This window comes from Carassius gibelio, chromosome B3, assembly GCF_023724105.1.
Source record: "Carassius gibelio isolate Cgi1373 ecotype wild population from Czech Republic chromosome B3, carGib1.2-hapl.c, whole genome shotgun sequence".
In the NCBI taxonomy this organism is placed as follows: Eukaryota; Metazoa; Chordata; class Actinopteri; order Cypriniformes; family Cyprinidae; genus Carassius; species Carassius gibelio.
The window spans coordinates 23,410,956-23,432,391 of NC_068398.1; the positions used below are offsets into that span (position 1 = coordinate 23,410,956).

Here is a 21,436-nt window from a genome sequence, read left to right on the forward strand (position 1 = left end):
TTGTTTGTTTTTGTCCCTGTTTGTGATTTCAATGTGTGTATTTATATCGATATAAGCAAAAATAACTACATTAAAAATAACTACATAACTATGATGTTCAAAACTGTTGTCTAGGTAGGCACCTCTCAGTGTGTGTGTGTGTGTGTGTGTGTATACTTGTTTATGCTACATTGTGGGGACCAAATGTCCCCAACAGGGTAGTAAAACATTATTATTATTTTTTCATTTTTGGGGACAGGCCTGAGGTCCCCACAAGGGGAAAAATATAAAAAATAGTCTATTAAAAATCTGAAAGTGTAACAATGCAAACAGGTTTTCTGTTATGGGTAGGGTTATGGTTGGGGATAGAAAATATCGTTTGGTAAGAACGAAACAATAGAAGTCAATAGAACAACATAGAAAGTCCCCATAATTTACAGAAACAAACCTGTGTGTGTGTGTGTGTGTGTGTAGGGGGAGGTACAGTCAGTCAGCAGAGCAGAGCGCAGAGGTGAAAGCTCCGAGTGACAGTGTGTGTAATCTCTGTGAGAGAACATGAGACAAATTTGGATATCCGAGAGCATTTACAACACAAGCAATAATATCCAGCGGCTCGGATTAGTTTTTAATAATCTCTCACCTCGCGCGCCTCGCCCCAGAGGCGCCTGATAACGCGCGCAGATCCCGAGACGCGACGCGACGCGCGAGCCTTCATCAATCTTTGTTATTCAGAGGAAAACAGAAAAGGAGCCATGACGCGCTAGCATCGGCTGCTCGAGCTAACTCAAGCGCGACTGTGCACATCCTTCTCGATTCCGTCAGCCTAACGTTTCTTTCTTTGTCACATTTCATCAGGAATATATTGTAATCGGCGGGAGTTTATGCTGGCCTAGAGCATTATGGTATGAAATCAATGTTCTGCGCCTCTTGTTGACTCGCCAGGCTAGTAGCGTTAGCCGAGGCTGTGTTACTAACTTACGTCTGACTACAACGGATCTTCTTAATTGGGTTTTAATTAGTTTTACGATAACAAATACACATTCTTATTAGTAATTTTGTCATAACCGTGCAGGTGGTTATTAACGTTAGATAAAATGGTAATGAGATTATTTCTTTGTGTTGACAGTTTGGCAGGCGCATGCTAACAGTGCACTAGCTCGATAGCTCAGATGCTTTTCTGTCACAGCAATAACTTTCCATGATGAGATAAACGTCTTTTTGTTTGGTTTTCTTTACACGTGTTCTCTTCGTTTTTTTTTTTTATAATAACGATGATTTGAGCTCGTGTGAAGACATGTAAAACAACCTAGCTGTTCAGTTTGCCAGCCATTGAAGCATCTGTAGACTGATGTTATTTTAAGACGGGAAGCGTGAATACGACTGGACATTTTAAAGATTAAAAACACTTTTGGGTCTGGACTGGAAGGGAGGGAAATGGTTTGATTTGGCCTGTCTGCACCCTTTCAAAGATAGACCTGACACAAGAGACTCGTAGAGCCCCAGAGCTCTGGAGGACTCCGAGAGGGACACACGGGTGTCTCCGGTCCTTTGCTCGGACTCTGGCTCTGATGTGAGCAGTCATGGGCACTCAGGGCAGCCCCGTCAAGAGCTACGACTACCTGCTCAAGTTCCTCCTGGTGGGAGATAGCGATGTGGGGAAAGGAGAGATCCTGGACAGCCTTCAAGATGGATCTGCTGAGTCTCCATATGCCTACAGCAGCGGTGAGTTATCAACACTTCCCACACATCTTCACGCAAACTGTGAGCGAGTAACACATCCTTCAGCCAGAGTAATCTCACAGCAAGACTGTCGCTCAGTCAGCCATTCATACAAATGTGATTTGAACAGGTTTACCAACTAACATGGTCAGTATTGTTCTTTTGAATATGGTGAGTCATTCTGCGGGTGCCATATTGTTGCTGAAAGTGATGTACAGGAGGAGGAAACACAGTTTATTATTATCTTTATCTTTTGAAGGATTGTCTAGTGTTCACTTTTGCCCAGTTAGATTGTTATATAATAGCTGCACATTTTCTGCTCAGTGGCTGTATGAAATACACTTCAGGTTTATTAAAAGAGATCCGATAATCGGTTTGAACAGGTTTTTTTATGTTTTAACCGTATTAACCAACTTCAGTTTAATTGGCTATTGGTCCACAAATAAGTGGCACAGGGACGTTTTTAATTACTAGCCATTCATTTTCATGCAATGATTTATGCAAATCAACTTTGTTTTATCAAAAGTAAATCCAAAATTATTAGTAATAAAATATTTATTATGTATATGGTTGTTGTAGTACAATGATCAGTAAGTTATTATTGTGTAAAACGTATTAAATCATTAAAATCAAGTCCACATTTTGCATATTAGACACTTAAACATATAATGATTGGATTAACCCATATAGTTTTTTAAATGACTGAGAAGTACCCAAAAACCAAATACTGTGTCTTGCTTGAGAATAAATGAGCAATTATCCAGTTATGATTATTATAATACATTCAGTTACCTCAAATCTGAATGCTGTTATTATTAAAGGTGCTCCCTTATTCAAATGGTACCTTTTTCTCTTAAGGTAACCTTTTTTACTCAAAAAATGTGAGCTGAATATTGGTCAAACCTGTTATCAGTAGCTGTCTGTAGTTCTACGACGCTGTCAAAAATAATATGTATTAGTATTGGTCATAAAGTCAATATTGGTTGACTTAATTATTACTCAATCTTTTCTGTATTAGTCAAGATTGTACTAGATGTTTTGGGCGAGTGTTCCAGTGCAGTGCAGCCTTCCCCCTCAGGATACAAGACACACAAAGTAAATATAACTTGCAGTGTGTTTGTATGTCTGTTTTCTTTGAACAGGTCAGCACAGCACACCGTCAAGACCGGTTAAGCTCAAGCTTCTTTTGATTTGATTAATTTCACAGCTTTCCATTTGCTGTAACGAGATCTTCCATGCTCTGTCATTAGGTTGAAGCCAGCGAGGGTATAGACCAATTATAGACCCATATGTCTTTCATATCCAAATGAGCCTTGTGTGTGCAGGCGAACAGGAGCTGGGTTGCTCATATGGGCTGCTGTTTCTCTTGTCAGTTTAAGCTTTAAGGGAACAGTGTGTGTTTTATGGGTGTGGGAGATCTCCTGAGGGAGCTTGCTGGTCCTGCTTCAGAAGAGTAGCCCTGTACCATCACTCCGAATCAACACAGATGGCTCCACGATCTGTCCGTGGTTTCACTGATGGTGAGTTATCCTGCAGGCATATATATTTCCCCGAGGGAGATCTCATCCTGACGTGCTCAGATGGCTAAAATGTTGAAAGGCTTTTTTAAAAATGAATTATACATATAGGGTGTGTAGAGGAATTGGCAGTGTGCAAGGAGGAATATTAAAGCATGATGAATAGAAAAGCTTCCTTTTTGGGTTTAACCTTCGTCTCATTCTATAAATCTGCGTTTACATTTTTTTTTCTTTTCTTTTTAACGAGGACATGTGGTTTGTGTTAAGGATCTAGACTGGCAAGCCCAAAGGTCATGGGCGTTTAACCCCAGTCCGCCTCAAGGGGACTGTCCCCTATAAGAAGTGTACTGTAACTTGCTTTAGATAAACGCATCTGCTAGATTACGTTTCATTTTCGATTTCTTGAGTTCAGAGAAGCCTTGTTGAACTGCCTTATGCAGTCGTTTCAGATTGTGCAGTTTGTATTCACATAAATTGGGTTTTGGATGTTTGCGCTGGCTTTGAGTGGGCGTCTGTAAATATTTAGAATCTAAAGTTGCAGATGCAGACATCTTGTTTGGCTGCTAGTGATCGGCAGACGGATTTGGCACAGACAAGCACAGCGGTAAAAACATGACCAGAGAGTGTTTTCCCTTTAGACAGTACTTTTCCTTTCCTTATTTATCTGTTCTGTTCTGTTCTGATTGAGTCACTGACATGATAGTGAAATAAATGTAAAATGCGACAAACGATATAATTGTGTGTTGTTAGGACAGCATAATAAATGGGCGTGTTGACCTTTAAAAAGGAGGAGATGTATATACCTTCCCATATCCGCTTTGCTTTGTTTGGTTAATTATTGCTGACAGGACCATGAAACCTTTTAAAGTCATCATAGAGACAATTAGAAACCAGAATTTAAATGTTTCCATTCCAGCTTATGTCATGTTGATCATTTAGTATATTAATGGATTTTTGTGGTTGGTAATTATTTTTGGTAGCCACCTGGTGTCAGTATTAAAGATGGGTCATGTTGGTTGACTACAGACAGTCAGTTGCTTAGTTTAACTCCATTACTTGGGTTTTGACATCTTTAGTGGCAGTGCTTTATTTAGTATGCTGGTAGTGTACTTTAGGTGTTTAGACTCTCACAGAAATGTGCTTTTTTAGTGTTTTTTAGGACTTCATGTCAAGTTAAAATAGTCCAACTTTTAAAAATGCATCTCGAGATGAATTTTTGTTGCTCTGTGACTAAATGTTTATTAATCTAGGAACCTTGCTTGTCTTATTTATGATAAAAAGTTTATTTTTCCCCCCCAAAAATCTCACGTTAGACAAGGCTGTTTATATTTGATCAAAAATATGGTAAAATTAATATAATATACAATTTGAAATAACTGTTTTATGTATTGATATATTTTAAAATGTAAAATATTTCTATTAAAATATACTGACTTGGAGTGTAAGTAACATTTCTTATTAATGCTTTTTGTGAAAACTGTGATGCATTTTTTCAGGATTCTTTGATGAATACAATGATCAAGAGATCAGTGCTTATTTGAAATAGAAATATTTTGCAACATAAATGTCTTTACTGTCACTTGACTTTTCATCAATTCCATGCATCGCTGTAAGAAACGTGTCTAATAGCAATCAACTTGATAGCAGACTGCTCAGAAAGGGCTTCCTTAAAGGGATATAGTTCAGCCAAAAATGAGAATTGGCATCATTTACTTATCCTCATGTCATTCCAAACCTCTATGACTTACTGTTATCTGTGGAACATAAAAAGACATTTTGAAAAATATCTGTTTTGTTTTTGTTGTTGTTGTTGTTTTTAGACCACAAAGTGGAAGTCAACATTCAGTAGTCTTATTTTTGTACAGAAGAAAGACAGTCATACAGGTTTGGAACAACACAAACAATAAATTATATCAGAATTGTAATTATTGGAAACTGTTCCTTTAAGACCAATTGGTTTTCCATTTTGAAAATATGTAGCACTGCCCTAGTCCAGGTACAAAACCACTACTATAGACCCCCCCCCCCCATTGTAGTTATAGTCAGAGTTTCCATTAGTGCTTTAACCAGAATGAGGCCTAAAGTCTCAGCCTTGAAGTTAAAAAGACATCATGACACTGCTCTAAGTTAAATGAGTTAAATGTTTAGTGAAAAGCCAGCATTCACAGTTCTTCTCCTTCTGATGACTGATAAAGTGCTGATCAGATATGGAAGTCAGAGTTATGTTGTATGCCGTTTAAACACACACACACACACACACACACACACACACACACAAGCTCATGTTGAAATGCACTGTCTCAGTGAAACCAGCTTTTCTACCTTTCTCAGCCTCAGGCATGTTTGTTTCATTGCTCTCATATGCTTGCAGTCTTTGAAAAATTTCCCTCAAAATCAGACGCACCCTGTTCTAGCTCACCAGCGTTGCTTGGCACGTTGCAATTTACAGCATCTCAGTATGTCATAAAATAAACCCAACAATGAGACACAAAGACATGCTCTGTAAGCAAAGGCCTCCTGCAATGCAAAAAATCTAACGTCACTACATTCTCCAATTGAAAACATTTTTGGTTTCCTCTGTCCATTGATAATAGGCTTTTTAAATCAAATGAAACATGCCCATACATGTCCCTGTCCACTTGGTCCCTCTCAAGTGTCCTCAAGTTCTGCTGGATCTTCCTCAAAGCTAGCCTCCTCAGGCTGTCTTTGCTCAGCGTAGCTGGGAAGTCTTGGCCTGTGGCCCGAGCTGGAACCTGAGATGATAATTACACCGTACTGCCCTTGTCAGGCCGTGTATCCAAGCCATCTGCCCATACAATTACCCAGAAGGAAGGAGGAGGGATGCTAGAGGAAGAAAGTGTGATGCTCCCTTGGCCTGATGTGCTGCCCTGCTTAAAGAGCCACACAGATGGGAAATCAAAAATTACCTGTATTACAGTGTATGATGTAGCTGTCCATCAGTGTAAACAATGTGCAAAGTAATTAAACCAAAAAGTACACGATTTATAAAGTTATTGGCTTCTAAAGTAAGGAGTCGACTCTGAATCGCTGAAACGAGTCGTTATAGATTTCAAATCTTTTGCCCATCTCTATGTACGTCACTAGGAGCACTTTGCATAATAATCTCCGCCTACCGTGTTGAGAGAAACGAAGCTCTGACCTGCCCCACCCCCACACACAGACACTCTGGTTGGTGTGAAAGCATCATGTCGAGGAGACCGTTTATTTTATTTTCACTGCCAAAGAATGAAGATCAGAAGAACCAATGGCTAAAATTCATTTTCACCACAATACCAGAGCAGTACAACAAATCCCTTTTGTTGTGTCCACAACATTTCACTGATGACTGCTTTTCTAATCTCGGTGAGTACAGCGGGACTTTCAAAGCGTTTGGCCATTAAAGATGGTTCATTACCAACTTTATTTAGACCAGTGGTTTTCAACCTATGGTAGGGGGCCGCGGTGGTATTGCAGGTGGGCCGCCAATTATTTTCTGTTCATTTCCAGTCCATTCTAGGGCTGTGCGATTAAAAGAAAACGTCCTAAAATCACGATTTGAGCGTGCGCATATGCCTAACTCCAGGTTCACACACTGTCTGTGATGCGCCTTTTTTCTGAGCCAATGTTGACGGATCAGAGCGTTCTCACTGCGGTAAAAGGCTAGAAATAAAAACGTGCGAAAATAATTCATGTCTAACACATGAGCATAGAGTGAATTTGTTAGTGAACAGGATGCAGTTTAAGTGAGAGGAGACACGTTTTAAGTGTGTCTCCTCGCAAAGCAGTGTGTATCTGAGCAAGCACGACCGGTTTTGTGACAGAGCAAAGGAAATCTGCTGCGAACAGAGAGATTCGCACTCGTGCATTATTTTAATGTGCTTTCGCGTTATATTTATGCGCTCTCACTGCTGACCGCATACACATACTGTATACATACTGCAAACACCTGAGGCACCGCTACAATTAATGAGCTCTATGAACAATGCATGGCAAAAAAGAAAAAAAAGTCCCTGTATACAGGATTTTTTTTTTATTTATTTTTTTTGCCACAAGTCTATACATTTTTTTACATCTTCACTATAGTGATAATTTTGACTTATGTCTGTTCTAGAGATGTTACAACTTTTTGATAAAGCTCTGATTGGTTTTCTTTTGGAAATATGTTTCAAATTAATCCCATTTATGACTGTAAAAGCACAATTGCAAAATTGATCAAAAAAATCGCGATAGTTTTTTTTTTTTTTTTTGTCCATATCGCACAGCCCTAGTTTATTCAATAAATATAGTTTAAAATCTAGCTTCTGAGTACTAAGTTATTAACCCAACAATAGCGGGGTCAGTTAATTTTTTTAAAGTGGACCGCGCAAACATATGTGTTTGGTTGTGTGGGCCGCGAGTTGAAAAAGGTTGGGAACCACTGATTTAGACCAACGAGCATCTCCGAATCACAACGCGAAGTATGATTATGAAGTTATGTGTCTGTTTTCTCCCGAGTGTCTTATCAGTATGTGTGCTGTCTGCAGCCTTTATCTGCGCTGATCGTCATGTACAAACGCGTCATTAAAATGAAGTGTAACTCTGTGAATACTCAAATAAGAGACATGAGAGAGATATCTATAGAAAGCTTGACATGTCTACTTTAAAACTAAACAAGTGCTGCCGAAAACAGATATTCTGTGATAAAGTAATCCATATGAAAACAACGCGATGTCTGTTTTTCACGTCTCCCTTCGTTATATCTAATGTGACCATGCCCCCGCACTGAACGCGCTATTCAGATTCAAACTGAAGCGCGCGGCTTGAATACACACACACAGAAGAAAAAGCAGCGAGACTGTTCAAGTTTTTTATTTTACTGTTTGCTTCGCGATGAGAGGAATAAGACATAATTCACCCCAAACAGATGCTAACGCATAGTTTACCGTGGAGGTGTGTGCGGAACAACCAATCAAACAATGTTAGTTGACCAATCAGAACACAGTATGCTAACGAAAGGTGGGGTTTAAGGAAACTGAATCTTTTGAACAGCTTTGCGCGAACCGTTTGGGGATCTCTGAGAATTGAGGTAATTTTAAAATGATATTTTGACAAAATGACAATGTTTTTTAACCTTGGATGGATTTAAACCTAATGTACAGGACTTATAAACAGTGATAGGAAGCTTAGAATTTTCATCTTACTGGCTCTTTAAGAGCAAAGCTTTTGCGGATTGGAGAGCAGCAGGAAATCGGCCCCAGTGGTTCTTTTTAAGTGCGAGCCATTTTCCCTCTTGTTACATTCTCTTGTAGATGTTTAATAATGGAGGACCGCAGAAGTCTGAGGGCTCAGAAACAGCTGACATTCACTAGTCAGGAGATCTTATGCTGCCTGTGTAGCTTCGCTTGAGAGGAGACCCTGCTTCAGACGTGTTCTGTTTCAGAGTCATCAAAGCTTTACCAAGTATCTTTCCCCTTCCTTTTCTCTATTTAAAGCCACAGTTAATCAAAATAATGAAAGACTGAAAAGCGGCTCCAAGCTTTTTTTATTCGTTTTGCTAATAAACATTCTACCTTTTTTTAAAATATTGTTTCACAGTGAGAAATTGCAATAGTAATACTTGCTTTAATTTTTATTTATTAAAAGCATTATAACCACATTGATTTTCAGTCGTTATTTTTATGGTAAATATTGTGATTCGTTCTCTTCCCTAATTCATGCAGCCCTACTGTGTCCCCTCTTTTATGACATCGCTGGAAGAAAACAGCAGATATCATAATGGAATAGACAACAGAAGGGTGCGACTTTGTTTTGGCCTCTACTCAGAGAGGAACAAAGTTAATTTCCTTTTTAGAACTGATGTTCCAGAGGAAGCAGTGTCCAAAACCACTCTTGTTATGATGAATAAACTCTCCACACTGCTGTTATTGTTGCTTAATAACATTTTTATGGATTTTTACTAGGCATGTGACAGTGTGATGCATGCATCTTCCCGAATTAGTAATGAGATTCATTTATAAATCTGCTGCTGTCAACAAAAAGAAGCACTGAGAACTCCCTGTGGGTTTCCATCAAGATAAAAGCTCCATCAACATTTAGAAGTGATAGTATTGTTATTTTACTGTAAGTAAGACAATAATAATGATGATAATAAGTACAACAGCTCTATTAATACATTTATTGTAACATTCACACACAGTGTTCAGACTGGGATCTGTAATATTTTCTAATGTTTTAAAAGAATTCCCTTCTGCTCAGAAAGGCTGCATTTATTTGCATGCCTGATTCAAGAAGGGGGTCTCAGAAATGACCTCAATATTATTTTACTAACTTATTAATTTGAAGTTAAATAGTGCTTTGTTGGTATAATGTCTGCTAGAATGTTAAAAACTGTTCAGTGTTAAATAAGTATTTTTAAATGATTGTTTTTGTATTGTGTACAAAAATAATAACTCTTTATTCCATGTAGTGTCCATTTCATTCATTTAAAATTTAATATTGGAGGCATCAAAGTTATTTGACACATTTGAACTTTTTTTTTTCTTTTAGTGATGCAATAGTTACTTTCCCTGGTAATTGGTTACTTTTATAATGATGTAACTCAGTTACTATTTGTGAGAAGTAACTATAACTTTTACTAAATAACTTACTAGTAACTTGCCCAACACTGCACTACAATGCTGCTTCTGCCACCTCGTACAATAGATTTACACTTTGTATTAGGTAGTCTGTCATCAATGACAGTAGCTCATTGGAAAATGATGGAAAATGCCCTTCATTGTGTTTGCACTGGTAAATGCTGCTGCCTGCCAGCTGGAATCACCAATAAAACGTGGTTCCATGTTTTTTCTCTATCCTCATAAATATAATCATTGCAAAAATTCTTGAAATATCGTGATATAATTTTGAGGTTATATCACCCACCCCTAGTGCAAAAAGATGATCCACTGAGACAAGTGCTTTTGGCATGGTGGATATTACAGGCACTGGCCTGTATGAAAAGAGACGCTGTGAGCCTTTGTTAGAGACAGAGCTGTGTATTAAAATGCAAAAGAAGCTTGAATGCTGACCCGCTGTGAAACGCCCGAAAATGCAGATATTGCAATTCAGTTGATAGAGCCCGTACTGTGTTGATCTTTTTCGTTTTCTGAATGATAAATGTAGATAAGCAGTCAAGGTAATCGCCTTATGACAAGCGTCCTGGACACATTTCAGCTATGATAGCATTAGCTAACAGCAGATTGGTTGCAGCTGTCAAGCTTTCCACTGAATGTGCACAGTCACTATCAAGATGGTCATTTCAGCTTTAGTGCCTTCTAATAAATGGAAGAATTAGCAGAGAATTAAATTAGGTAGTACACCAAATGCAGTCACGCTGACAGCCGAAGCTTTTCGAGTTCCCGATCCTGTCTAGAGTATTTTTCTTTTCAGTAGACAGCCTTGTGTGATGTCTGATTGTAGACAGACTGTTATGTTTTATTTAAGTGTTCTCTGTCTCTCATTCTGTAGGGATCGACTACAAGACCACCACAATCCTGTTGGATGGGCGGAGGGTGAAACTAGAGCTTTGGTAAGTGGATCACAACTGCTGTTTTGTTGTTCCCCTCAAGACAGAACAGTGCCTCGTGGTCTTAAAGCACGAATCCGTCACTAATAAAGGGTTAGTTCACCCAAAAATGAACATTAGCCCATAAATTACTTCTCAAGTCATCCTAGGTGTATTTGACTTTCTTCTTTTTCCAGACATCAGGAAACATAATATAGCAAAATCATACATTTAAGATTTATTTTCTAAATCATTTCTAGATCTTATTAAAAAAATTATGTTTCTATTATGTTTGTTGTTGAAATATAATTTACACAGTGGCTATTAAAGCTTTTCATAAAAGGTTTATATAAACATAATAGACATTGTAATAGGCATAATTACATAAACATTACAGGTTAAGCAAAATATAAGGAATACCTAGGCTATACGGTATAATACAGTGCATAGATTAAACAAAAAACTCTTCTCTAGATGTTATTTCTCTCACAAACTGTGGATGCTGAATGACTTTTTTAGGTAAATGTGACATTGTCCACAACTGGTTTTATTGACCTCTTTTCCACGGTTGAGCCACTGATTACATGGGACATGATACATATTAAAAAGTGATCTAAACTTTAAAAGGACATTAAAATAGAAACAACACACAAGTTATTCAACATGAAAAGCAATAGAAATGTAGTAACTGAGTCATTTCATCAGATAACTGCGCTCTGCTGGGCTGCGGGACACAGGACTACTACTTATTAATCTGTGGCAATTGTCTATGTTTCATTAATTTTGTCCCCTAAATAACCCATGATTTAAGTGAAATAAGGGAACAAGTTAATAGATAGAACGAATTCTTAATTCATGAAATCTTTTATTTCCCTTCCCATGTTTACCACACACAGTAAGAGTTGCGATTAAAAGTGAAAGATGATAAAATAAACCTGCGAAATTAGAAGATTTAAGAAAAGAAACCGGCAAACCAGGACAAAGCCACATTAATGAAGTCTATATCTCGTACAGCATCCAGAGGCGTGGTCACAATCAAAATTTTCCTAACCCTGCGAAAAAGTTTTTGTTTCGATTGCGAAGCCTGGCGCACGCGTATATTCTAGCAATTCAAACATACATCGCAGACTGTACATTATCAAAATAAAATACAGTCAACTAAACTTATAAAAGGTTACACTGGTCAGTTTAAATAGACCAGTATAGCAGCACTGCGTGTCAGATTTTTAAAAACAAATATGCTATGCCTACCAGAACGCAAAAATTCAAAATCTGACATTTTCTAGAACAGAATCAAGCAAGATCAGATTAATGTGAGCAACGGTGTTTTGCTGCAGCAGCGATGGATGCGGTTCACTTAATGCGCAGCGCAGTCACACGCGCGTCACAGTTACGTTTCGGATCATTTTATTTTAAATGCCATAATGTCTGCTGAAAACATTGCAATTGTGTTTTAAAATACAACAACGATCACCACGAAACCATTTAAAGAGGCTCTTTCAGCGGTCTCCGTGCCAGAACAAAGTCAACAAAGTAAAATGAACTCAAACGTATGGTGCGCTCTCTTGATTTTATCAAATGATCATAATCACATCTATTCATTTTATAATCCTGCTACTAGCATTTTATTCCGACTAAAACCCCATTAATTCAAGTGAGAAAGTGTTTTGTGTGTGTTGTGTGTGGCTTTTGCACATCCTGCCAAGCCATGCCGGTGACTGCTGCCTGCAATAGATGCATTTAGCAGCATTATGGTTAACGATTAATCGATTAATTGATCGTTAATTTAAACGACAACCGATCATGGAATTAATCGATATTTTACTTCCCTAGATAATACCAATTTAGGTCAACCAATTACTAAGCAATGCTTCATTTTGTTGAGTCTTTACTGTAAAAGGGCCAAATTAGCTATTAAAGAAAAAAACACTTAAGCAAAGCATGGTGAGGTCAAAGTGTCTGAATAATTTTTGGTCCCAAATTATTATTAGGTTTACTCGTAGTCCACTGTATGGAGAATTTTTGTGTATAATATGTTACAGTTTACGTTAATATATAATTATCAGCTGGTGTATGTGTGTATATATATATGTATATATATATATATGTATATGTATATATATATATGTATATGTATATATATATGTATGTATATGTATATATATGTATATGTATATATATGTATATATATGTATATGTATGTATATATATATATATATATATATATATATATATATATATATGTATATGTATATGTATATATATATATATATATATATATATATATATATATATATATGTATATGTATATGTATATGTGTCTGAATAATTTCTCTTTCTGTATGCATGTAGAAAATGTACATTAAAACACAATTGCAAGAGCTCATAACTCATCAAGTAAACATTCCATTAAGGAGGCTAAGAAATCTCGAGCGTCGAGCCCACTTTCTGTTATACATCCATTAAAGCATTTAGCCACTTCCCCTGAGAGAAAGAAAAGTTTCCTAATCAGGGAGGCATTGGAGTGTAAGACAGCAGAATTACACATTATGAAGACAAACAACAAGCTTATTAGCGTTAACACACAGTGTGGTAAGAGCCTGAGGAGCAATTCTCCAAACCCTTGAGGAAATTCCCATGTAATGTCTGCTGTAATGTGCTGGGCTATATAATGCAATGCTTTATAGTAATTGGGCTTCTTACTGCATACAGAGTCTAATGCACGTTTCAGAGATCTCAGGTATATCTGATGAGCTCTGTAATGTGACTGTGGAAGTGCAGCACTAAACAGCTTTCCCAAGAGTGGCTTCAGCCCTACAACTTCAAAATGCAGCTGCCATTTAGACTTTTTTTATGTAGATTTATTCCACCCCATTACAGGCAGATTAACTGTGTGAGAAACTTCTCACTGATAGAGAGTGTAGGCAGCTGGAAAGGTTATTTGGGTGCGGACGTGCCACAGTGGAAAACTCGTTTTTCTAGGTTGTGACGCCAACACAAGTGCCTGAGTCATCTTGTATTTGGGTTAACTCTAAACTCAGCGTCCATTGTCCATTTCAAACACATAGCTTTGTTCCAAAATATAGTGAGCCACCTATCTATTTACTGCCTGCATAGGCTGCTGCCTTTTAAGGGAGCATTGTAACTGAAATAGAACCTCTTAAGTGACCGATTTGGAACGCTTTTCATAGGCAGCAACTCCCAGTGCTACATATTTAGTGCTGAAGCATGCAGCATTTGTTTGATGTTAGCTTGTTAAGTTAATGCAGTGCTCCTAAAAGCATAGGAAATGTATAGCACACAAATAATGTATTTTTATTCACAGTGAATTCTGGTATTTCCTTCTTTGCGAAGGAATTAATTGTGGCCTGTTCTTAAAAGGCAGCATAATTTAGATGCCCACCTTTTGGAACAGCTTTCACATTATAAAATCACTTATGATGCCTTCAAATGCTATGAAAGAGGGTTCAAAGCTGAACTGTAGTATTTAGCAGCTGTTTGCTGTGTGATTTTGTCCTGACATGTCTTTGTTTGCTTCCAGGGACACTTCAGGACAAGGCAGGTTCTGCACCATTTTCCGGTCGTACTCCAGGGGAGCGCAGGTAAAAGCACTTTTAGTGTTCGAGTTTCACCCAAGTGCTTTGCTGAAGGCAAAAAAAGGGACATGCATATGTCCTGTTATATACTGTTTACATAACCTGCTAGGATATACCAATATGTTTATATAGTTTGGTTCAAAAGTCTGAGTCCAACAAGAATAAAAAAAAATCACCAGTGGGCTTGGAGTGTTTTGTGTGGTGCTGTGAACGTCCCTCTTCACTGCATGAACAGGATACCAGCTAACAATACATGTTTGTTTGTCCTCTACAGGGGATCCTGTTGGTGTATGATATCACCAACCGCTGGTCGTTTGACGGGATAGACCGCTGGATCAGGGAGATTGATGAGGTAACATTAAGCTGCTCCTTACGATAACAGGAAGTGAGATCACTAATATACATATAGTCCTTTAGGCTATAAGTTTGAGACTGTTAGATAGATGTCCCTGCTTTACTGCATGTATGTGTAATCTTAAACGAGTCATGTTCAGTATTACAGCAAGTTGAACCCGGACTCACAGCATACAGTGTCACTGTTACTCTCCTCTCCTTTCCTTTCCTTTCCTTTCCTCCCCCGTTCCTGTAGTTGTGTTTGAGATTCAGAGAGGATGTCCTCTCTTACTACAGCCCCATTTTTTTTAGGCTACTCCGTTACGGTCTCTTCCTTCCTTCCTGGTTTGAGAATTGTGTGTTCTTGTGTGTATTTAAGTGGATATGTGTGGATATGTGTGCTTGGGGAGTGTGTGTTTGTTGCATGGCTGAAGATTTCTTCACACAAAGAGCTGCAGAAAGCACAAAGCGCACATATGATGGAAAGAGGGAGCGTGCTGTATTAGTTGGCAGCAGAGACTTCAACTTGAGGACTTTTGACCTGCTTTGGTAAATATTAGAGTACTTGAAGCTCTGCTTTGACTTTGCAGCATTGACTTGAGTCAGACTTAAGCTGATGATTCACAGTGAGTCATTTCATTACAGCATGAGCTTTGACCTTGCTGAGCTTCGGAAGGGTGCAGGGTGCAGTGCTTTGCTCCGCAAGCTTCGAATTAGTGTAGGGAGGAACCTTTTAAGATCTCTTGAGACATTTTAGGTTTATATTAGTGCTGTCAAACGATTTATTGCACCCTAAATAAACGTAATGTATGTGTGTGTTCTGTGTATATTTATTATTTATTTATAAATACACACACATACAGTATATATTTTGAAAATATTTACATGTATATATTTATATACATATTAAAAATATAATATAAATTGTTAACAACACTTTTTTTTCTTAAATGTATACATGCATGGATTATGTGTGTGTATTTACATATATATACTGAATATAAACTGAAAAAAAAAAAACATTTAATTTGGATGCGATTAATCGTTTGTCAGCACTGGCTTATAGTTATGTTCGCAAAATATTTACACTACCGTTCAGAAGTTGGTGTTTGAAAAGTCTCTTCTGTTCGGTGTCACATGATCTGTCAGGAGTCAATCTAATACAATGATTTGCTGCTCTAGAAACATTTCATATTATCAATGTTATAAAAAGCTATGCTGCTTCATATTTTTGTGGAAATGTTCAGGATTCTTAAAAAGGTCAGATGATTGCATCGTGATGTCCTTCCCACCCCTTCATCCCATTTCCGTGCTTGGAAAGGAAATAAAGTGTACTAATGAACCCCTAAAGGCGATAAATAGCCTACGAGATGGGACAATAAGAAAAATATTTCAATACTTTCTCTCACAATTATATGGTTGGGTAATTATACTGTCTATAGAAATTGTGGGCATCAGGGAGCCACTACTAATATACAGGGCATCACACAGACTCTAAACTATGGAGCGGCAGCACCTACCACACATTTTACAAGATTAGATGTTTGTCAGTGAGCAAACTATTCATCTGTCCTTACTCTGTGTATGTGCTAAGTGAACGTTCATGTACTGTAACAGTCTAGCGCTAGCTAACGGCTAACCATGTCCTTTTAGTTGCTCCATAGGATAAGTTATTATTTGTTTTCCGTGCCTTTTCTGCATACGGATTCAGGCTTCGTGGCACACACAACGTAACCCCGCCCCCGATGTCATCATCCATCACGATGTTTCACTGTTGACATACATGGTTGTTTAAATGGTTGTGTAGATATATTTTTCCATGTATATTACTAGCATATACATTTGTTTTAATTGTTTATTGGTGCCAATATTGTAACATTATTAATATTAATTCATCAGTAATAATTAATCATAATTCATCATTAAAAAAGTAAACCATATATTACTAATACATAATATAATACAATAATACGATAACATTTTAAAATCAAGTCCTAAAAAGCAAAATAAATCATTTTGTTTTTAATGTAAAAATACATTTTGGCCACATTGTGATGCACAGTATGATTTTATTTAATTTTTTACGGTTTCCATAAAAATTTGCTATAGATTCCATTTGAACTGTTATTAATTATTAGTGTTTTCAATGATTAAAGGATTGAGCAAAATTGTTCAATATCCGACATCAACTAATAATTGATAAGAAACGTCTTTCAGAGCATTATTTGAGATTCACTGTATGAAGAATAAGATTTGAGACTTGACTGATTTGATTTGAATCCACTTGCGTGGCTCCGTAGAGCTCCTGGAGATTGCCGAGTGCTCTTTTCTCTGTGGACTTGAGAAAGGCACAGATAAAACAGGCCTCATTGAATAAATAAATGAGACAGGCCAGCTGTGACACGGTTTGAGATTCAATCAGCCTGACAGGACTGTGGATTTCCTTTTGTAACCCACTTTCTTGTCTCTCTGTCTTTCCTCAGCACGCACCAGGTGTACCCCGTATTCTTGTGGGTAACCGGCTACACCTGGCGTTCAAGCGACAGGTCCCCACAGAACAGGCACGGGCATACGCAGAAAAGAACGGCATGACGTTTTTTGAAGTGAGCCCTCTCTGCAACTTCAACGTCATCGAGTCGTTCACAGAGCTGTCGCGCATCGTGCTGATGAGGCACGGCATGGAGAAGTTCTGGAGGCCCAACAGAGGTGAGGCTTCCTCAAGCTTTAATACACCAACATCTCTTCACTTTGAAATCAATGAAAAACTGGCGAAAAGGTCCATTCTTTCTGCTATTTTAGATGGTAATACCACAATCACAGTGGAAATCTTTGGTTTCAGCCTTCTGGGGGATGCAGGAAAACTGGCATGATCAGCATAGCTTTCCATTAGCATAGAAAACCACACTGTATGTCGTCCAGAGCCGCATAATTAGAGGCAGAAGGCTTTCAGAGAAGCACGTCTTTCTCTGTCTGTTTCCACCATTATGTGGGGTTTTCCCATGAGACCTCGCCGTGCCTCAGACGAGCTGTTTAGCAGAAGCAGCGTCCTGCAGCTCTGAGAACGGGAAGCACTTTTCAAAATGGCAGCGATTTACACTCCGTATTGCTCTCCTCGGCTGTTCATGCAGGAGCAGAAAAGATTGGATTCTGTTCAAGCTCTAAGAGTTTGCTTTTTGAAAGAAATGAATACTTGTATTCAGCAATGGCAATTTAAATGCTTCAGAAGTTTCAGATATTTATAACAGAAGTTAGAGAATATCAGTTACAGAAGATTTCTATTGCAAATAAATGTTGTTTTTTCTGTTCAAAGAATCTACAAGTTATTAAGCAACACAACTTTTTTTTTATAATTTATGATGATATTAAATGTTTCTTGAGCACCAAATTGGCATATTAGAATGATTTCTGAAGGATTGTGCGCCAAGGATAAATTCCATTTGAAAATATTTAAATTGCATTTCAAAATGTTAATTGTAATAATATTTCACAATATTATTTTTTTCTGTACTTTTGATCAAACAAATGCAGCCTTAGTGAGTGCAAGATATTTCTTTCAAAAACAATAAACAGTATTGACCCCAAACTTTTGAATTATATTGTATTGTATTATATTATCAGTTCATTATATTGTTGAAGGCTTGCTAACAGCACCATGTGGTTTTTTTGCTAAATATATACCAAATGTCCTTCCCAGAGGTTTTTCTCTGTAGATTACTTTCTAACACGTTAACTAATATTCCCTTGTCAGGCTTCACATTCTCATTCTCATTTGCATTCGACTCCATCTGAACAGAAATGCAGGCAGCGTGTTAACATCTGCTGAGGGAGTGCTGAATAATTGAAAACATTCTCATTACTTTTGTAAAGAGAATAAAAAATGATCTACTGGAGGCAGCTACTGTTGAATCTCTGAAACATCACATGCCTAATTCTTTAGTTTTTATGGTTCGATTATGCAAACATTCAGTTTGGTTCTGATCGCCTTTGCCTTGTAACTCAAGTGTGTGTGTGTGTGTGTTGTCTTTGTTTCGTTGCAGTTTTCAGTCTGCAGGACTTGTGCTGCCGTGCCATTGTGTCCTGCACCCCTGTGCACCTAATCGATAAGCTGCCGCTTCCTGTGGCCATCAAGAGCCATCTGAAGTCATTCTCCATGGCTAACGGCATGAACGCCGTCATGATGCACGGACGCTCCTACTCACTAGCCAATGCCGCCGGAGGCAGCAAAGGCAACAGCCTCAAACGCTCCAAATCCATCCGGCCGCCTCAGAGTCCGCCCCAGAACTGCACCAGGAACAACTGTAAGATCTCCTAGCCTCCGGGCACGCTCCCTTCCCTTACATAACACTCAGGTGCACACGGACGAACACACGAGGAAAGCGACACAGGGCTGGGCCGATGAGGTGTGGCACCTCCCGGTGTGGGGAGAGCAGGATGTGATCACTTCCTGCTGCTACAGACAGCTACGTTTCTCCTCCTCACATTGCTGCAGTACAGTTGATTCCTCACTCACAGGTCGTGGATAAAAACAAACCCTTCATCAGACTCTGATTTCGTTGCACCACCGACAGCATGTTTCCTACCGCGCTAGCGCCCTCTACTGGACAGTTCATGCTGCTTTAACCCTGCGTTGGCTGAGAGGCCTCGTTTTGAAGTTGTTTTATGGGCTTATATTCGGCTTTAGTTGTTGCTCATACTCATTATCCTCAGTGCTCTGCATACGGTGTTCCTCTTTTTTTGCTCTTTTTAGGTACCTGTTCTCTCTGCAAAAGCTGAAGTTCCTCAGTCACGCGGTCTTGCATTCTTACCAACAATGAGAGAGGGCTGATGCGAAATGACATGTAGTGCTTACGTATGAACCGATGTATTAAAAATGTGATTTGCACTGCAAATTGGTGGTTTGTGAATTTGCCGGCCGTTTACACAATGACTGTTGTTGAATGTGGACTGTGGGACCACCAGGCCGAGCGCGACGGCACAAGCATTTCCAGACTACTTCTGTTCACAATCTTTCCTCGCTGAAGATCCAGAAAATGGTGTTGAGTCAGATCGGTCTTCTCCTTAAACACGGATTACAGGAAATTACTCCTCAGGGGACAGTACTGGCAAAGGGTTTTTTGTCTTCGTTTACTCTCGGCTTCTCCTCGCTTTTTCCTGCATGCCTTGTGGGATTATTTGTCATATTTACAATAGTTTGAAGATTATACTGTAATTACCTCTCTTCTCATGTCCAGAATTCAATACCACGACTGCCTCGCAGCTCGAGTTTCTCACTCAAACCCACACATTTCAGTACTTCCGTTGCAGTTACAAGTTTCCACCCTTTTGGGGCTAAAATGGGCGATGATTTCAAAGTCCACGTGTTCTACCGGTTTTCAGTGTTGTAGCATGAGTTCAAAAGTCCGGTTTCTGCTCGAAGCTCTTTTAATCTGCATATACAGCATGGTTTCTCTATAGATGTATGTCAGAATGAAGGATGATAGACCAGGCTTGCTTCTAAATTATCAAGCACAAACCAAACAAGTGACGTCACCGGTGGAATCTACAGCACTTCCTTTTGCTTCTTCCAATCTATTTCCTCCAGGTCTGATGAGCCGTAGTTTTTTCTCCCGCTCTCCTCCACCCCTTCATCTCAGGGATGAGCCCTGGCCTCCAGCGGCAGACCTGCCCAATGAAGCCCGTTTAAACCGGGCTGAGCGACAGGACGCCATCAGGGGGCCTTTAAACTTCTTCAGAGGGCTCTGAGCTCTCGGGGTTTGACCTTTAAGCTATTTGCTACAGGCCTTTTGCAGTCACTATAGCTGACAGAATGATCCTGGCACATGTTGGCTATGTGTTTAGAGCAGTTGTGTGTGTTGGTGTCCCTCTGTTGGGTGACGTAAATACTAAAGGGTCCACAGAAGGTGTTATTGCCCCCCTCTTAATCTTTAAATCCCAAAAGGTTGTGGTAATAGAAATACTACAAAGAAGTGTTGTTTTATTCCTTTTTGGGCACCTGTAGGTATTAGTTTAACCCTCTCACCTGAGAGCAATGTTGTTCTTCTGTTATATGCACATTATATGGTGCAAAGAATTTCTGTGGCTTAGTTAGAAGGCTCCATTTCAACTTTTTTGTATTGTAAAGTGTTTTTTCCTCTTTGTAACTGAAGCCTCTGATGAAATGTAAAAAACACGCTCATGGTATTTTAGTGGGGCGGTGTGACGGGACCCTCCTGGTGTTGCCAAAGGGGTGGTTTCTTTAGTTCTTTATGAACGGGATAAAGGGAAATGTGATTTGGTGGAGCAGTAGGAACACAATTGTAAACACTATTTTCCTTTGGTTGAAGCTAAAAGCTGCTGAATAACTTGCGTAATTATCAGAAGTTCCTGTAACAACAACGAAAAATGTTTTTTTTTTAAGTTATTGATTGTACAGTTCTTAGTGTATGAAAAGTGACGACTTTTTTCACAATAAAATTGATAATGTTATCAGTAAAACCAAGCTTTGGGGTTCTTTGCATCTTACATGCTGTTCACAGATGACACTTATTTACATATGAAAATATTAATTTGTTGATATTTACACCGATCTCACTTTAATCAGAATAAATGATTAGGATGTATCAGAATGTGTGTTGACGGAAAAAAACATCAAATTACTATGGGTAAAATATTAGTTTTTCACCAGTACAGTGTTTTTTCTACTTATGAGAAAATTATGGAGCATTAGTTATTAATATTTGTTTTCTTGTTTTAGTCAAGGCCATTATTTAACAAAGTAAAAAAATAAATGA

At 38.5% G+C, this 21,436-nt stretch overlaps 1 protein-coding gene across 1 annotated transcript; it reads left to right on the top strand.

Moving 5' to 3' along the window:
* Positions 1-456: 456 nt before the first annotated feature.
* On the top strand, positions 457-21,140 carry LOC127952801 (ras-related protein Rab-40C). Its single transcript, XM_052551570.1, has 6 exons — positions 457-1,701; positions 10,701-10,761; positions 14,279-14,339; positions 14,608-14,685; positions 17,150-17,372; positions 18,704-21,140. The coding sequence occupies exons 1-6, from the start codon at positions 1,560-1,562 to the stop codon at positions 18,976-18,978; spliced, it is 840 nt and encodes a 279-aa protein (XP_052407530.1). The 5' UTR covers positions 457-1,559; the 3' UTR covers positions 18,979-21,140.
* The last annotated feature ends 296 nt before the right edge of the window (positions 21,141-21,436 follow it).

What these genes read in the sequence shown, in the direction of transcription:
- LOC127952801 (XM_052551570.1), top strand. Translation starts at nt 1,560, where the DNA reads ATGGGCACTCAGGGCAGCCCCGTCAAGAGCTACGACTACCTGCTCAAG. An exon ending in TCCATATGCCTACAGCAGCG is followed by an intron (nt 1,702 to 10,700) that starts GTGAGTTATCAA and finishes CTCATTCTGTAG; the next exon opens with GGATCGACTACAAGACCACC. An exon ending in GGATCAGGGAGATTGATGAG is followed by an intron (nt 14,686 to 17,149) that starts GTAACATTAAGC and finishes GTCTTTCCTCAG; the next exon opens with CACGCACCAGGTGTACCCCG.